Genomic DNA, 13,578 nt, shown 5'->3' with positions numbered 1-13,578 from the left:
GAGACAGAAAGGGATGGAGAGGGTTTTACAGAGAGATATGCGTTTGGAGGAGGAGGGGGGGAGAGAGGCAACAGTGGAGGGGTGAGGGGGGTGAGAGCAAGTGAGGGGGAGGAGGAGGGGAGACGAGGGGTGATACAGCAGATAAGGGAGGTAAGGAAGGGGTGAGTTTAATGGGAGAGGACAGAAGTGAGAGATATGAGGAGGTGGAGGGATGAGAAAGGGGGTGAGAGAGGGGGAGGGGGATGGGGGAGGGGAGAAGGTTCTGGGCCCAGGCTGGGTGTTAACCAGAGAGGATCACTCTGGTAAAACAGTGGGTGGGATTAGACTGCACTGTAAAGTTGTGAAAATGGGGATAAAGTTGGGCATCCCTGTAAACGCTGTCCACACACACACGCACACTCAGCCCCTAACCCAAGCCTGTAAACACTTCCCAGTACATAGCCACAAAACCCAACACACACACGCACACACACACACACACACACACACACACACACACCACACACACACACACACAGCATACCCAGCCTCTATAAACCCTGGTTAACCCAGCCCAAGAGCCAGACAGACAGACAGCTAAGGGGGAGGAGGGGGAGACATGGGGACGAGGAGGGTGGAGGAAGGGGGAAGGGGAAGGAGTGGGCAGGAGGAGAAGGATGAGGAGGAGGAAGGAGGAAGATGGGGGAGGAGGAAAAAGGGGAAGGAAGGGCACAGAGGGGGAGGAGGGGGGAGGAGGGCTTGCAGGAGTTGTAACTGAAGGGTGAGGGGGTCAGACGCAGTGGACAGTAGGGGAGAGGGGGGAGAGGGGGAGGCTGGGAGGGCAGCGTAGCAGCTGACAAAGGGGGAGACAGTCTCAAGCCACATAGATGGAGGATGGATTTGAGGGGGATTTGATAAGGGTGTGTGTGTGTGTGTGTGTGTGTGTGTATGTATGTAGGGGGGTGGGTGTAATGGGTTTAGACCAGTTGACATTGCCCCCTCCCATTCTAATACACTCACAAACTCACACACACATGCCCTGTGGACCAGAGGATGTTTAGACAACTTTGACTTACCCCGGGTGTGTGGGGGACAGGTGTGTGTCTCTGTGTGAGTGACTGAACTTATGTGAGTTTAAGGGGGTGGGGGGAGGGGTGGGGGCGGAGTGGCTGAGGCAGTTGTAGGACACCCTACACCACTGGGGGAGATTTGCTCAACGAGTTGAGGACAGGGGGCATTAGGAATGGGGGGGGGGGGGGGGAGGCCAGCTGCCCCCCCCCTACACAAATACACACACTCCCATCCCATGAGAGCTCTAGAGTCTGTCCCAGGCTAGACCCAGTGTGTTCTGCAGGGAAGGTCAGTGCTGTCTTAAAGCTGGCAAGGCTAGACCAGGCCAGGCCAGGCCAGATTACTGTTGTCTAAACACACCAACTATGACCCTTCTCCCATATCAGACAAATACATTTAGATATGCACAGTGTGTGTGTGTGTATAAGGGGGATGGGGAGTGTGTGTGTCTTGTGTGTGTGTGTGTGTGTGTGTAGGGGGGATGGGAATGGTGATTCTGTGTGTATGAATTAGCATGTGTGTGTAGGAGGGGGAGATATGGGTTTGGGAATGGTGTGTGTCTGTGTGTGTGTGTGTAGCCTGGCCTACTGCAGTGTGATCCATGGTGGGGGAGATCTGAGACCCCTCAGGTCCCCGGCTGCGTAAATCAGGGTTGAGGAGGGGGGAGACACGGTGCTCAGATAGGGAGCCCAGCATGACTACTCCTTCATTTATTCCTCTTCTCCTTCCTTTCATCCCTCCATCCTTGCATCCTTAGCTCTGTGTCCTCTCCATCTATACCCGGCAAGAGTATTTGTTGCATTATTCATATAGGAGGATGTATGTGTGTGTGTGAGTCTTAATTAGGTCGTCTGTTCACTCGTGTCGGACCCTGGGGAACGAGGATACTGTGCTCGTCTTGTCTCCTCTCCTCTCGTCTCCTCTCGTTTCCTCTGCTCTCCTCTCCTTTATCCCAGTTATGTATAGAGTGTAATCAGTCACCGAGCAGGAATTCACACCAGGTCTGGTTACCACAGCTCCTCGGAGGCCACAATCAAGCTGTGTGTGTGTGTGTGTGTGTGTGTGTGTAAGTCAGCATGTATGTATTAAACAGTAAGAATGTTGGTTATTAGGTAAATATAGACCTCTGAGGTTACACTTTTGGACGTGTGAGTCCAGGCTCTGTGTGTGCGTGTGTGTGTGACATAGTTAACAGCCAGTTGAGGTCACATGTACAGAGCTGCTAGATGTCTGTGTGACAGTCAGGAGTAACGATGTAGGCACAGATAGACAGATCAACCGTAACCTTGACAGACAGACAGACAGACAGACAGACAGACAGACTGACTTCATCATCTCATTGTAACATCACAGTGAATAATAAAGTAAAAGAGAAAGAAAGGCAGGGATGAGAGAGAGAGAAGACCAGAGACCAAGACAGAGAGAGAGGGAAAGATTTACACAGAGAGAGAAAGAAAGAGAGAGTGGGAGTGAGGTACAAAGAGAGAGAGAAGACCAGAGGGAAAGAGAGAAAGTGGGAACAGTCACAACTTGCCCTGAGGGAAACATACCTGGAAGAGATAACTGTCAAGGTGATAACTGTCAAGATATTAAAACTGTCAGTTAAGCTGTTGTTTTATTGTGTTATGTCTGTAGCCAATATCTCTATTCTTCTGTGTTTATCTAGGAAGAGTTAGAGGGAAAGAGAGAGTGTGTGTGTGTTTGAATGTGTGTGTTTGAATGTGTGTGTTTTCCAGTTCCCTAGAGTCCTCGGGGACTCTCTGCACCTGGTAGCAGAATGTTCTGTTTCCCCTGACAATGTTTCCCCTCTCACACTCCCCTCACTCTCTCTTCAATGGGGTTTATATCTATCTACCCCTCCCTCTCTATCTCTCTCCCACTATCTCCTTTGCTCTCCCTCTCCCTTTCGATCTCTCTCTCTTCCACCTCTCCTCTCGATCTCTTTCGCTCGCACGCTCAGCTGGTTTCCCCCTGCCTTTCTTCAGGCTCTCGCACACAAACTTCTCTCCCCCTCGCTCCCCTCCTCCCTGCCTCTCCCTCAAGTCTTGTTCTCCGTGACAGAGCTCTGAGCTGGGGTCCGACTGCCAGGTCTCGGAAGGGTGCGAAAGGGCGAAGAGAGAGAGAGAGAGAGCGTTATGGAGAGACGGCGAGAGGGAGCAAGGCGGGGGTAGAGAGGCAAAGACAGAGGGGGTGGAGAGAGGTAGAGAGATAGGAGGAGAGAGGGGCAGGAGATAGAGGGAGATGGGGGGTGAAGAGTTGATGGGAGGGAGAGAGAGGGAGGGAGGGTGAGAGGAGAGAGGAGAGGAGGACAGAGCAGCCGAGGAGAGTGGACATGGCATCTTTTCAGCTGTTTGCACGGCATGGGCCACAACACCATGGCAACGCCGTTCCCGCTGGCTAAGGTTGAGCAGAGGAAGGAGGGGAGGGGGGTATGGGGGTGGTCAAGGGAAGGAGGAGAGAGAGAGTGAGAGAGAGAGAGAGAGAGAGAGAGAGAGAGAGAGAGAGAGCAGGAGAGAGAGAGCGAGAAAGAGAGAGAGAGAGGAGGAGAGGAGAGGAGAAAACCCAGGACCCGGTCAAAAGAGTGACATCAGTAAAGAAGAATTTCTTCTTTCTTCCAAGTGCTTTTGTGATTCTTTAGAGACCTTTTCTTTTCTTTCTGTCGTTCTCTATCACGGCTGGACAGTATAGAAGTAGGAAGAGGTGGAGGGAGGCAGGGAGGGAGGGAGGGAGGGAGGGAGGGAGGGAGGGAGGGAGGGAGGGAGGGAGGGAGGGAGGGAGGGAGGGAGGGAGGGAGGGAGGGAGGGAGGGAGGGAGGGTCATGTTAACACCATTTACAGGGTATTATATCCCTGTAAGTACAGCCTCAGGCCTCTGGTCGACTTAAACTTTCTGAAATATACCTCCTCTTCTCCTCTTCTCTCCATTCTTTTCTTCTATTCTATCCTCCTCTCCAGACATGGTCAGGCACCCTGAGTCCAAAGTCATAAAGTTAGTTAGTGCTGACACCACTTCCAAGTTTCCTTCCCTCTCAACACACACTCATACACACACACACACATATAAACACACACATTCAAGGACATACACATGCCTTCGCACACAAACTCTCATGCACACACTCATACATGTGCACACACACACACACACTCATGCACACTCACATACACACACATGCACTCATGCACACATACACACACAAACTCGTGTTCCAGAGATTACATCAGCACATGCAATGCTGGCCTCTGCTGCTCTTATTGGAGTAATAACAGATGACATCACCAACAGCTGCCCAGAGGTGTTTTTTTGGGGGGGCCGGGGGAGGGGGGGAGGGGTCTGCTGGTTGCCTTGGAGACATAAGAGGATCAGTCAAGGGATATGAAATGACCATCACACACACACACAAGCACACATACACACACACCCACACAAGCACACATACACACATACCCTGTCCATATGAGTTTATGTCTACAGAACTATGACGGTGACCTTTATCCTCTGGCCCTGACTGGCTCTGACCCTGTCTGGTCCAGGTCCTGATCTTGGTCTGTTCTGGCCCTGACCCTGGCCCTGGCCCTGGCCTTGGTCCTGTGCGTGGACAGGAAAACAAGTCATACAGGAGGGAAGAGAGAAGCCTGTTTTAATGTTCAGCCTTCTTCCATGCTTCAATAAAAAACTAGGTCAATTGCACAAACACACTCACGCATACACACACTCTGTGATCTCTCTCTCTCCCTTTATCTTTTTCTCCATCTCTCTCTTACGGAGCCAGGAAACATCTGTAACTTTCAGAGCTCAGGGTACATGTTCTAAACCTTGCTGTGTGTCCAGAGCCTGAGTCTGTACCAACCATCACTGGTCACTGAAAGCTCTGAGAGACACATAAACACAGAAATACAGACACTGTATCACTACAGGCCTCTCATCCCCTGCCCTGCGTCTGTGTGTACAGTGTGTACACCACTGAGATTCTCGTCATCTAGGAGTGTGTCTGTAGGTCTGTGTATCTAGTCTTTATGTGTGTGTGTGTCTGTGTGTGTATGTATTTATGTAGATCTGTGATTCTGGTTGGTCTGTGTCTAGATGTAGATCTGTGATTCTAGTTGTTCTGTGTCTAGATGTAGATCTGTGATTCTAGTTGGTCTGTGTCTAGATATAGATCTGTGATTATAGTTGGTCGGTGTGTTCTAGACTCATCTGTCTCCTGAGATGGATCACCCTGCTTTGTCCCCACAGCTGGGACCGGTCGGTTAGCCGTAAAACCGATTTAATTGGTTATCGAGGCCTCCGTGGTCATTTCTATGGGTTCAGTGGCCTGTCAATCAATGAAGCCATCCATCTCCTCTCCTCAGCAGCTATTGGCTGGTGGTCAGCACTTTCTGCATGACAGACTGGTTTGATGTTCCCAAGTACTTTGGAATGTTATTCACAGCTCACCTATTGTGTCACTAAGCACAATGTGACCTCGTCGTCCTGAGATAAGGCATTATAGGTTCAACATAATAGAGCATCAGTTTACTTTTGATGACAATCTTGTTATTTGTATTGAGACGCGCATGTTTCTTCGTGTGAACATCACACTTCAGATAGTCAGTGCTTGAATTAAAAGTGCAAGGTTTGTTAAGTGCCAATGCCACCGCAAAGGTGATTCTATCCTTTCCCACCTCGAATTAAACAGATATATTTAACCCTGTGAATCGACACAGATTGAATAATCCCTACCTATAAGAGTCTGCTAATCCTACCATTAGATCAGAGGTAGCCGGTAACCCAGGCTAATCTGAGGGCCTAACAAGCTCTCTTTAACCAGCTTACATTAAACCTGCTGTTCCTCCCACTCTCTAAGATGAAGATCCTCTCAGCTTTTCCTCTTAGAGGTGCTCCCATCCTGCTATGTGAGCCCCACTAGGATCCTGAGACCAGAGAGAGAGAGATACCAGGGGGGAGAGAGAGAGAGCGAGAGAGAGAGAGAGAAAGAGAGAGAGAGAGAGAGAGAGAGAGAGAGAGAAAGACCAGAGGAGAGAGAGAGACCAGGGGAGAGAGTAGGAAAGAGAGACCAGAAGAGAGAGGGAGAGATATAGGGAGTACAGACAAAAAGGTCAGGACTGATGAGAACCTAAGCTTCTATCAATATGGACACGTACCTCTCCTGTCCTCTCTCTCCTCCTCTCCTCCCTTTTCTCCTCTCCTCCCTCTCCATAGCCTTTCCTCTCATCCTCTCCTGTCCTCTCTCTCCTCCTCTCCTCCCTTTTCTCCTCTCCTCCCTCTCCATAGCCTTTCCTCTCATCCTCTCCTGTCTTCTCCTCTCTCCCCTCCCATCCCCCCTCCTTTCCTCTCTTCCTCTCTCTCCTCTCCTCTTAAGGGAGGACCACATGAGTCACAGTGTGCATCTTTGCATGAAAACAATAACTTGCGTACCAGGCTGGTACTGGTCCTGGGAGATGCCCCGGCCAAATACCCTGGGGCTGGGTTTAGAGGCTGAGGCTGGGGCTGGGAGGCTGGGGCTGGGAGGCTGGGGCTGGGAGGCTGGGGCTGGGAGGCTGGGGCTGGGTTTAGAGGCTGGGAGGCTGGGGCTGGGAGGCGTTAGGCCGGAGCTGGTATAGTCACCTTCTTCCCCCACATATTTTCCCATGAAATTTCCTCAAACCACAAAAGGGAAACGCTAGACAAAAGAAGCATGTATTGGGCCTTTCTGAGGTTTGGTTTGGAAGGAAACAAGTGCTTTTTCTTACCACACGCACACACTCATTCACACACACATTGCATGTGAGTTTGTAGGGGTAAGTGAAGCCAGCAGGAACAGTTGGGAGCTGACTGCCAACTGAGCATGCTCCGTGGGCTTTGTGGGGCATGTAAACAAGGAAGTGTGACGAGGTGTCAAACACTGACACATCTCCAGCAGGGACACAGGGACATCCAGCCTTGGGTTACCTCACACACACACGCAAACACATACACACACACACACGTACACACCCTCTGTCATAAACACACACACGTGTGTTAGCATACACACACAGAGACACTCTCATATACATACACTCACACACAGACCTTTACCCTGGTCCCTACACTACAGTCATCCTTTTCCTTCACTGCCATCCAGTCTGAAAGCTCTCCATCTAATGTTCAAGTGTGCTTCTTAATGCTGTGTGTGTGTGACTCTCCAAACCAGTTTGTCCACACAGACGTCCACAGGAAGCACATAGAAACAGAGATTTGCGGAAGGGTAGATGTGATGCTGGCTGACAGGATGCCCTTTACTGCCCAGTCGACCCCCTCCTCTCCACCCTCCCTTCTTACCCACAATTCCTTGCCAGGACATCGGCAAAGACTGACCTGCTAAATGTGCATCTGATTGGTTCAGCCTAGATTAGCCTGGGGGCACCAGCATATGGGGTTAAGAGTTAGGAGGACTGTGAGGGGAGATACCTCCAAATATCTTGAGGTGACACTATCTCAGTTGACTGGGCTGGACCAGTCCAGTCCAGACCAAACCAGAGAAGACAAAGCCAGGCCAGGCCGGAGCTGAACCAAACAGCACCCAGCACACATCAGCATGCCAGCCAGGCTGCCATGGCAGTGTGTCCGCTGTGGAGCAGGACAACAGTGAGGGCTGGAGGAAGCAGGAAGGACCTGGGGACTGCTGCTGGAGGGAGATAAGAACAGATGAGAGACGCCCTCACTGGAGCCAGGAGAGAGGGAGGAGAGAGGGGGGAGGGAGGGGGGGGTTAGAGAGAGAGAGAGAAAGAGAGAGAACTAGGGAAAACAGAGAGGAAAGTAGAGAGAGAGAAAGAAAGAGAGAGAGATCCAAAAAGTGAGAGAAGTCCCATCTTTGGCTTGGCCTCGTTTGGTCGCTGTGCCATGGCAGTAGCTTCCAGCAGGCTTGTTGTCGAACGGCCGGCCGGCCAACATTGCCTGCCCTGAGAGTACCCAGCTAATGATCTGTTTACATACTCAAATGTCAAGCTGCTCCTCCAGTATATCCAGTATCGGACCGTCTGATTGGTGCAGCAGAGAGAGAGAGGGATCAAAGGAGAACCAGATAGGTAGTCTGTCACAAAAACCTGCCCAGTCAGTCCAATCGTTTGAATCACAACAAACATCCGAATGTTTTATCTTTATGTTTGTCAGGGGGGGAAAAAAACAACATCGACAAGATAGCGATTGTGTGGGTGCAGAGGCTGAGAGGGCAGTTTAGACCGAGCAACACACACTCAGTGTAGATTGACGGGAGTGTGTTTCAGGAGCCAGGCTTCCTAAAGTGGGCCTGTGTCCTGGAGGAGGGCCGCGAAGGGGAACGCAGGGAAGAAAAAGAGAGGAAGACAACTTGAAAGAAAGACTAATATTGATTCTGCTGTCTTTGATGCACCCAAATCTAGGCTGGCACCAGCATGTGCACCAGGATGAAGGAATGAAATGAATACTGCACTCCCTAGAGAACCGATTCTCACACGATAAGCTGCTAACACTGACTCAAGGCATACAGCAGTTAACTTACTATAAATACTACCTTGTTCCGTTTCTCTAGGTTTTATGTCCCAGTGTGTGTGTGTACAGGGTAGTCTGTTCAGTCGAGCAAAATATGAACACAACGCAACAGCGTAACTGTTGCGCAACATTTTTGTTAGGTTACAGTTAAATAAAGAGTATCAGCTAGAGATTTCACATGATAGTAATAGGCTACGCCGTATCCGTTTATGGAACATTTCATGTGGGAATCATGTAGTCCAGCAATCCTGTCAGCCCGTGTACATGTGTAGTGTGTACGAGTGTGACACATTGAGATAACATGTTAACATATTCATTGATTTAACCGACCCTTTAAACCCAAAGCGACGTACAGCACAGGGGGGACTTGAACCGGCGACCTCCTGATCTGTAGCCCTGTGATCTAACCACCAAGCTCCCCTCCCTGTGTTCACGTGTGTGTGTGTCTCGCAGGTACGACGGAGCGCGTTTGTCTGATCCAGGGCACGGTAGAGGCGCTGAACGGCGTGCATAACTTCATCGCTGAGAAGGTGAGGGAGATGCCCCAGAGCAGCCAGAAGACAGAGACCGTCAGCATCCTGCAGCCCCAGACCACCGTCAACCCGGACCGCATCAAACAGGTACGCTCACACACACACACACACGCTCAGATTACCGTTCACAAACAAACTATCTGACAGAAACACACACAGACTGAGATAAACACTCACACACACACACACACTCTCGGACAGAACCACACACATTGGATACATGCGCACACACACACACTCACACACTAACGTAACGCATCCATCCCTGCCTAATCTCCACTAACGTAGGACTGGATGTACCAGTACATGAACCAAGGTAGTGCAGCCTGGGCCTGCCATAAAGCCAGGCAGTGAGGGCAGGCCCACCCCCCCCTCTCCCCTCTTGACCCCGCCCCCCTCATTGTCTGAGTGTTGGCAGCTCACTCTGCTATTGGGCGGAAGGGAGAGTGTGTGTGGAGGGGGGGTGGGGGGTGCGTGTTTGTCTTTCGAAGAAAGGACCACAATAACAGATCCTGTCTCTGTTTCTCTCTCCACAAGTTGTGATTCTTCTGTGTGAGCCAAGCTAGGGGCCGGCCACACTCTGCTGGCACAGAGGAACCCTACGGAGAGGGGGGACTGTGTGTGTGTGTGTGTGTGTGTGTGACACACACACCCCTCCACACACACACACACACACACCCAACACAAACCATGACATGTGACATGTGCCATGAACTGCTACCTCATCCTATCACACAGCTCACACATACACATGCTCACACACACACACACACACACACTCACACACACACACACAGCAGAGAGACCAGGAAGGAAGGCCTGTAAACCATGTCGTCCAATGAAAACAGAGGCAGATTAGCTGAGAGAGAGAGATGGCAGGGTGATATCCAAACCCTCCAACCCTGACCAGACCCATGTTACCACGGCTGCCGGCCCTCTACACATGACTCACTCTCTCCATCCCTCCCTCTGTCTTTCCATCACCCTCTCTCTCCATCACTTCATCCTTCTCTCTCTTTCTCTATCACCCTGTCTCTCTCTCTCTCCCCCTGTCTCTCTCTTTCTCCATCACCTCCCTCATTCTCTTACCATCTGTACTCCAGACACTATACATCTACACTCTTTCTCTTTTTCTCTTTTCCAGTAGTTAGCTCTCTCTCCAACTGTAGTATGTTCTGTCCCTTTCTATCTAGAATATATTTGTCTCTATTTGTTTGCTCCCTGTCTCTCTGTCATTCTCCCTCCCCCTGTTTCTGTTTCAGAGAGAGAAGGATGTAGAGAGAGAGTTATGGAGAGAGGAGAGAGAGTGGGTGATGGAGAGAGAAAGAGAGAGAGAGAGACACCCAGAAGAGATGGGTCAGTGTTGTGACAGCGCAGTCTAAACTTAGCCCTGTGGTTAACCGTGGACCCAGGGTTGACCTATTCTGAGTTGACCAGCTCCATCCAGTCTGTGTGCCAGCGTTTCAGGGAGATGACCAGTCTGTGCCCCACCCCCCCAGCCACCAGCCACTCATTGATTCCTGACCCAATCAGTTTAAGTGATTATCACCCGGGCCACTTCATGATTGCAGCTTATTGATCAGTCCACATTGTTCTCATCTGCGCACCAGGCTCCCCTCTCATCTACACACACACACACACACCCTCGCTAATTCACTTACCCCTTCCGGCTGACACAGAACATATGCTGTCTATTCATAATTCACACCAACGCCGTTTCTTTCTTGGTCTACGTGTGTGTGTGTGTGGTTACCCCTCTAATAATCCTTCATGGTATTGTTTCTTTTGTGCTTAGTCTGGAGAAACAGGACATATCCTGAACTCAGCCAAAACTGCTGCTGTTGTGTGTGTGTGTGTGTGTGTGTGTGTGTGTGTGTGTGGCAGGCTGAAGCCTGGTTATAAATGACTGTAATTATAGAAGTTGTCAGTCCAGTCACACACAACCTTGTTGTGGAGCTGCACTACAAGCATTCAGCACAGAAACGCTGCAACCCTGCGATACGGAGGGTTCCATTCATGCACAGCCTGGACACTAACACAGCTTGGAAACACACACAGAGACAACACATATGTGCACACACACCTCGCTTTGCAGTTAAGTATTTTGATGTGGAGTGATTAGAGAGAGGACACATGGCATGTGTTGAAAGGACAGAGAACTCCCCGGTCTCTCTTTTACTATAAATACTGTCTAAGTTAGTCTGGGCTTCACACACACACTACACACACACACACATAACCACACGCTCAGTAAAATTTCAGTGGCCGAAAAGTAGTGAGCACCTCCAAAGTGGGCCAATCAGAGTTTTAACAGCATAGTGGGCATTCCCCAGACAACGCCTCGTAACCCAAACAAAGAATTGTGTGTGTATGTGTGAGTGTGTTTTTCTTCCGGTGAATGGACCTCCTAGATCTCTCGTCGGCCCCTCACTGCTCTCTGGCTGCTATTTCCGTGGCGTATTCTCTTTCTTCTTCTGTGGTTGTTGTCAACAGTGCGGCTGTCATGGCATGTGGCTCGTTACTGGGCGCCCTGGGGAGAGAGAGAGAGAGAGAGAGAGAGAGAGAGAGAGAGAGAGAGATAGGAAGATAAGGAGAGAGGGAGAGAGAGATGGATGGATGATAAGAAGAGAAGTCATGTTAGCCAACAGCTGCTAGCTTAGCTTTGGACGCTAATCCCCCTCCCAGCCAAATGGAGACAACACACGAACGGCCGTTAGCAAAGCTAGCTAGCCGCTCACTCTGCCTCGCCAAGACAGGATTTAACACACACACACCCCTCTAAACCTCCAAACACGACTCCGACGAGTCTTGAGTCGTCACTGATCCGTCAGCTTCATCTCCAGCGTCTGTTTGGGTTCTTGAAATGAGAGGGTTAAGTAATGACCTGTCCAGGAGATGATGAATGAGTCATTAGCAGGTGAAATGCTACATTGCTGCATGGCTATATTAGGGCTGACCTGGCATTTCAGAGTGCAGGACAGCCGGCTGTAACAAGCCTGACGTCTGGGGTAACAACGACACTGTGTGTGTGTCTCGACGCTCACAAACAAAAACAACACACACACACCCCCTCTCTCACACATAAACACACCCTCTCTCCTTAGTTCTTACACACACACCCTGTCTCTCACACACACGCGCGCAAAACCTTTGGTCACACTCTTTGGAGGACCCTCCCTCCAGTGACTTCCTGTGGCGAGCTGCTGTTTCCTGTGGCCTTTCACCTTAGCCAAGGACACCTGTTTCCTGCTTCCTGTTATTCCCCTTCGCACACAGGAAGTAGACCATAATTGTAAAGGATATCAGGACTCCCTCCAGGATATCACTGTTCCACTGCCTGTGGAAGGGAGAGAGACAGTCTCTGCGTTCTTCCCAATTTTTTTGCTCTAGATTAATAAATAATTAATAATCTTGTAATAGAGAAGTGCACACTAGACTCCACACACACACACACATACACACACACATACACACACACATACACACACACATACACAAATACATACACACACAGGCTAGTTTGAGGACACTTTGGGGTTCATACAGTCTGGCTGGGTTTGGGTGACTCAACACACTGCTTGAAGGAGAAGCTTGTTGTTGTTGCTGTTGTTGTTGTTGTGGGGCTTGTTTATGTTGAGGCACAATGACTTCTTCATGGTTGAGTAAACCCACATACGGTAAACAATTCAATCCCAAAACAAAACAGAACTCACACCCTGCAGGATGCAGAACAGTACTGTGTGTGTGTGTGTGTGTGTATTTTGAGTGTTTATGAAGCTAAAGGGTTGTGATACAGTTATTTATAGTTTTGCCTTATTGGGGAGAGTGAGGCATTATAAAACCATTATGTTGATGTACATTCTGTAAATATGTCTGGAGACATATGTGTCTTCAGTGTCTGTATGTAGAACCTCAACCAAGATGATATCCAGCAGTGACTGTAGACTTCCCCTGCTATCTGTGTTTAAAACTGTGATTAAGGATAAACTGACCCTTAGTGAACTCTCTCTCTCTCTCCCCCACCTCTCTGTCTCTCCATCTTTGTCTCTCTCTCCAACTCCCTCTATATCCCTCTCTCTGTGATGTACTGGGCTTCTCTCTATTCTAATGACATAAGTGATTGTCTTAAGTGCCTCTGCTGGCTCCTTCCCACACACACGCGCATACACACACACACACACGCATACACACACACCCATACACACACACACACACACACATACCCTCCGCAACACCAGCCTGCCCAGTTTATCAGATTACCAGTTTTCTGAATCTAATCATAATTCTGATTGGAGGAGCCCCATCACCTACCAATCCATACTAGCAGAGGAGGGCGAGACACAGGAGTGAGAGAGAGAGAGATGGAGAGAAAGAAAGAAAGAGCGAGGAAGGTAGAAAGAGACTGGGGAAAGGGGGGAGACAGAGAAAGAGGTGAAAGGAGAAAAGGGGGAGGGGGAGGAAGAGAGGGAGAGAAAGGGGGGAGAGGGGGGGAGAGAAAGAGAGC

General features: G+C 50.0%; 1 protein-coding gene and 1 long non-coding RNA gene across 3 annotated transcripts in view; one reads left to right on the top strand and one right to left on the bottom strand.

Moving 5' to 3' along the window:
- The window catches only part of nova2 (NOVA alternative splicing regulator 2), a 30,754-nt gene that overhangs the window by 10,248 nt on the left and 6,928 nt on the right, over positions 1-13,578 (top strand). For both annotated transcript variants that reach the window (XM_067246804.1, XM_067246803.1), the window contains one exon: positions 8,995-9,161. In XM_067246804.1, the coding sequence (XP_067102905.1) occupies positions 8,995-9,161 (167 nt within the window). The remainder of the gene's footprint in view (positions 1-8,994; positions 9,162-13,578) is intronic.
- On the bottom strand, positions 11,400-12,098 carry LOC136951282 (uncharacterized). Its single transcript, XR_010877751.1, has 3 exons — positions 12,032-12,098; positions 11,849-11,931; positions 11,400-11,604 (listed from the first exon to the last, which is right to left on the bottom strand). It is a non-coding gene; the product is annotated as an uncharacterized lncRNA (long non-coding RNA).

This window comes from Osmerus mordax, chromosome 11, assembly GCF_038355195.1.
Source record: "Osmerus mordax isolate fOsmMor3 chromosome 11, fOsmMor3.pri, whole genome shotgun sequence".
In the NCBI taxonomy this organism is placed as follows: Eukaryota; Metazoa; Chordata; class Actinopteri; order Osmeriformes; family Osmeridae; genus Osmerus; species Osmerus mordax.
This window is presented reverse-complemented; position numbering and strand designations above follow the sequence as displayed.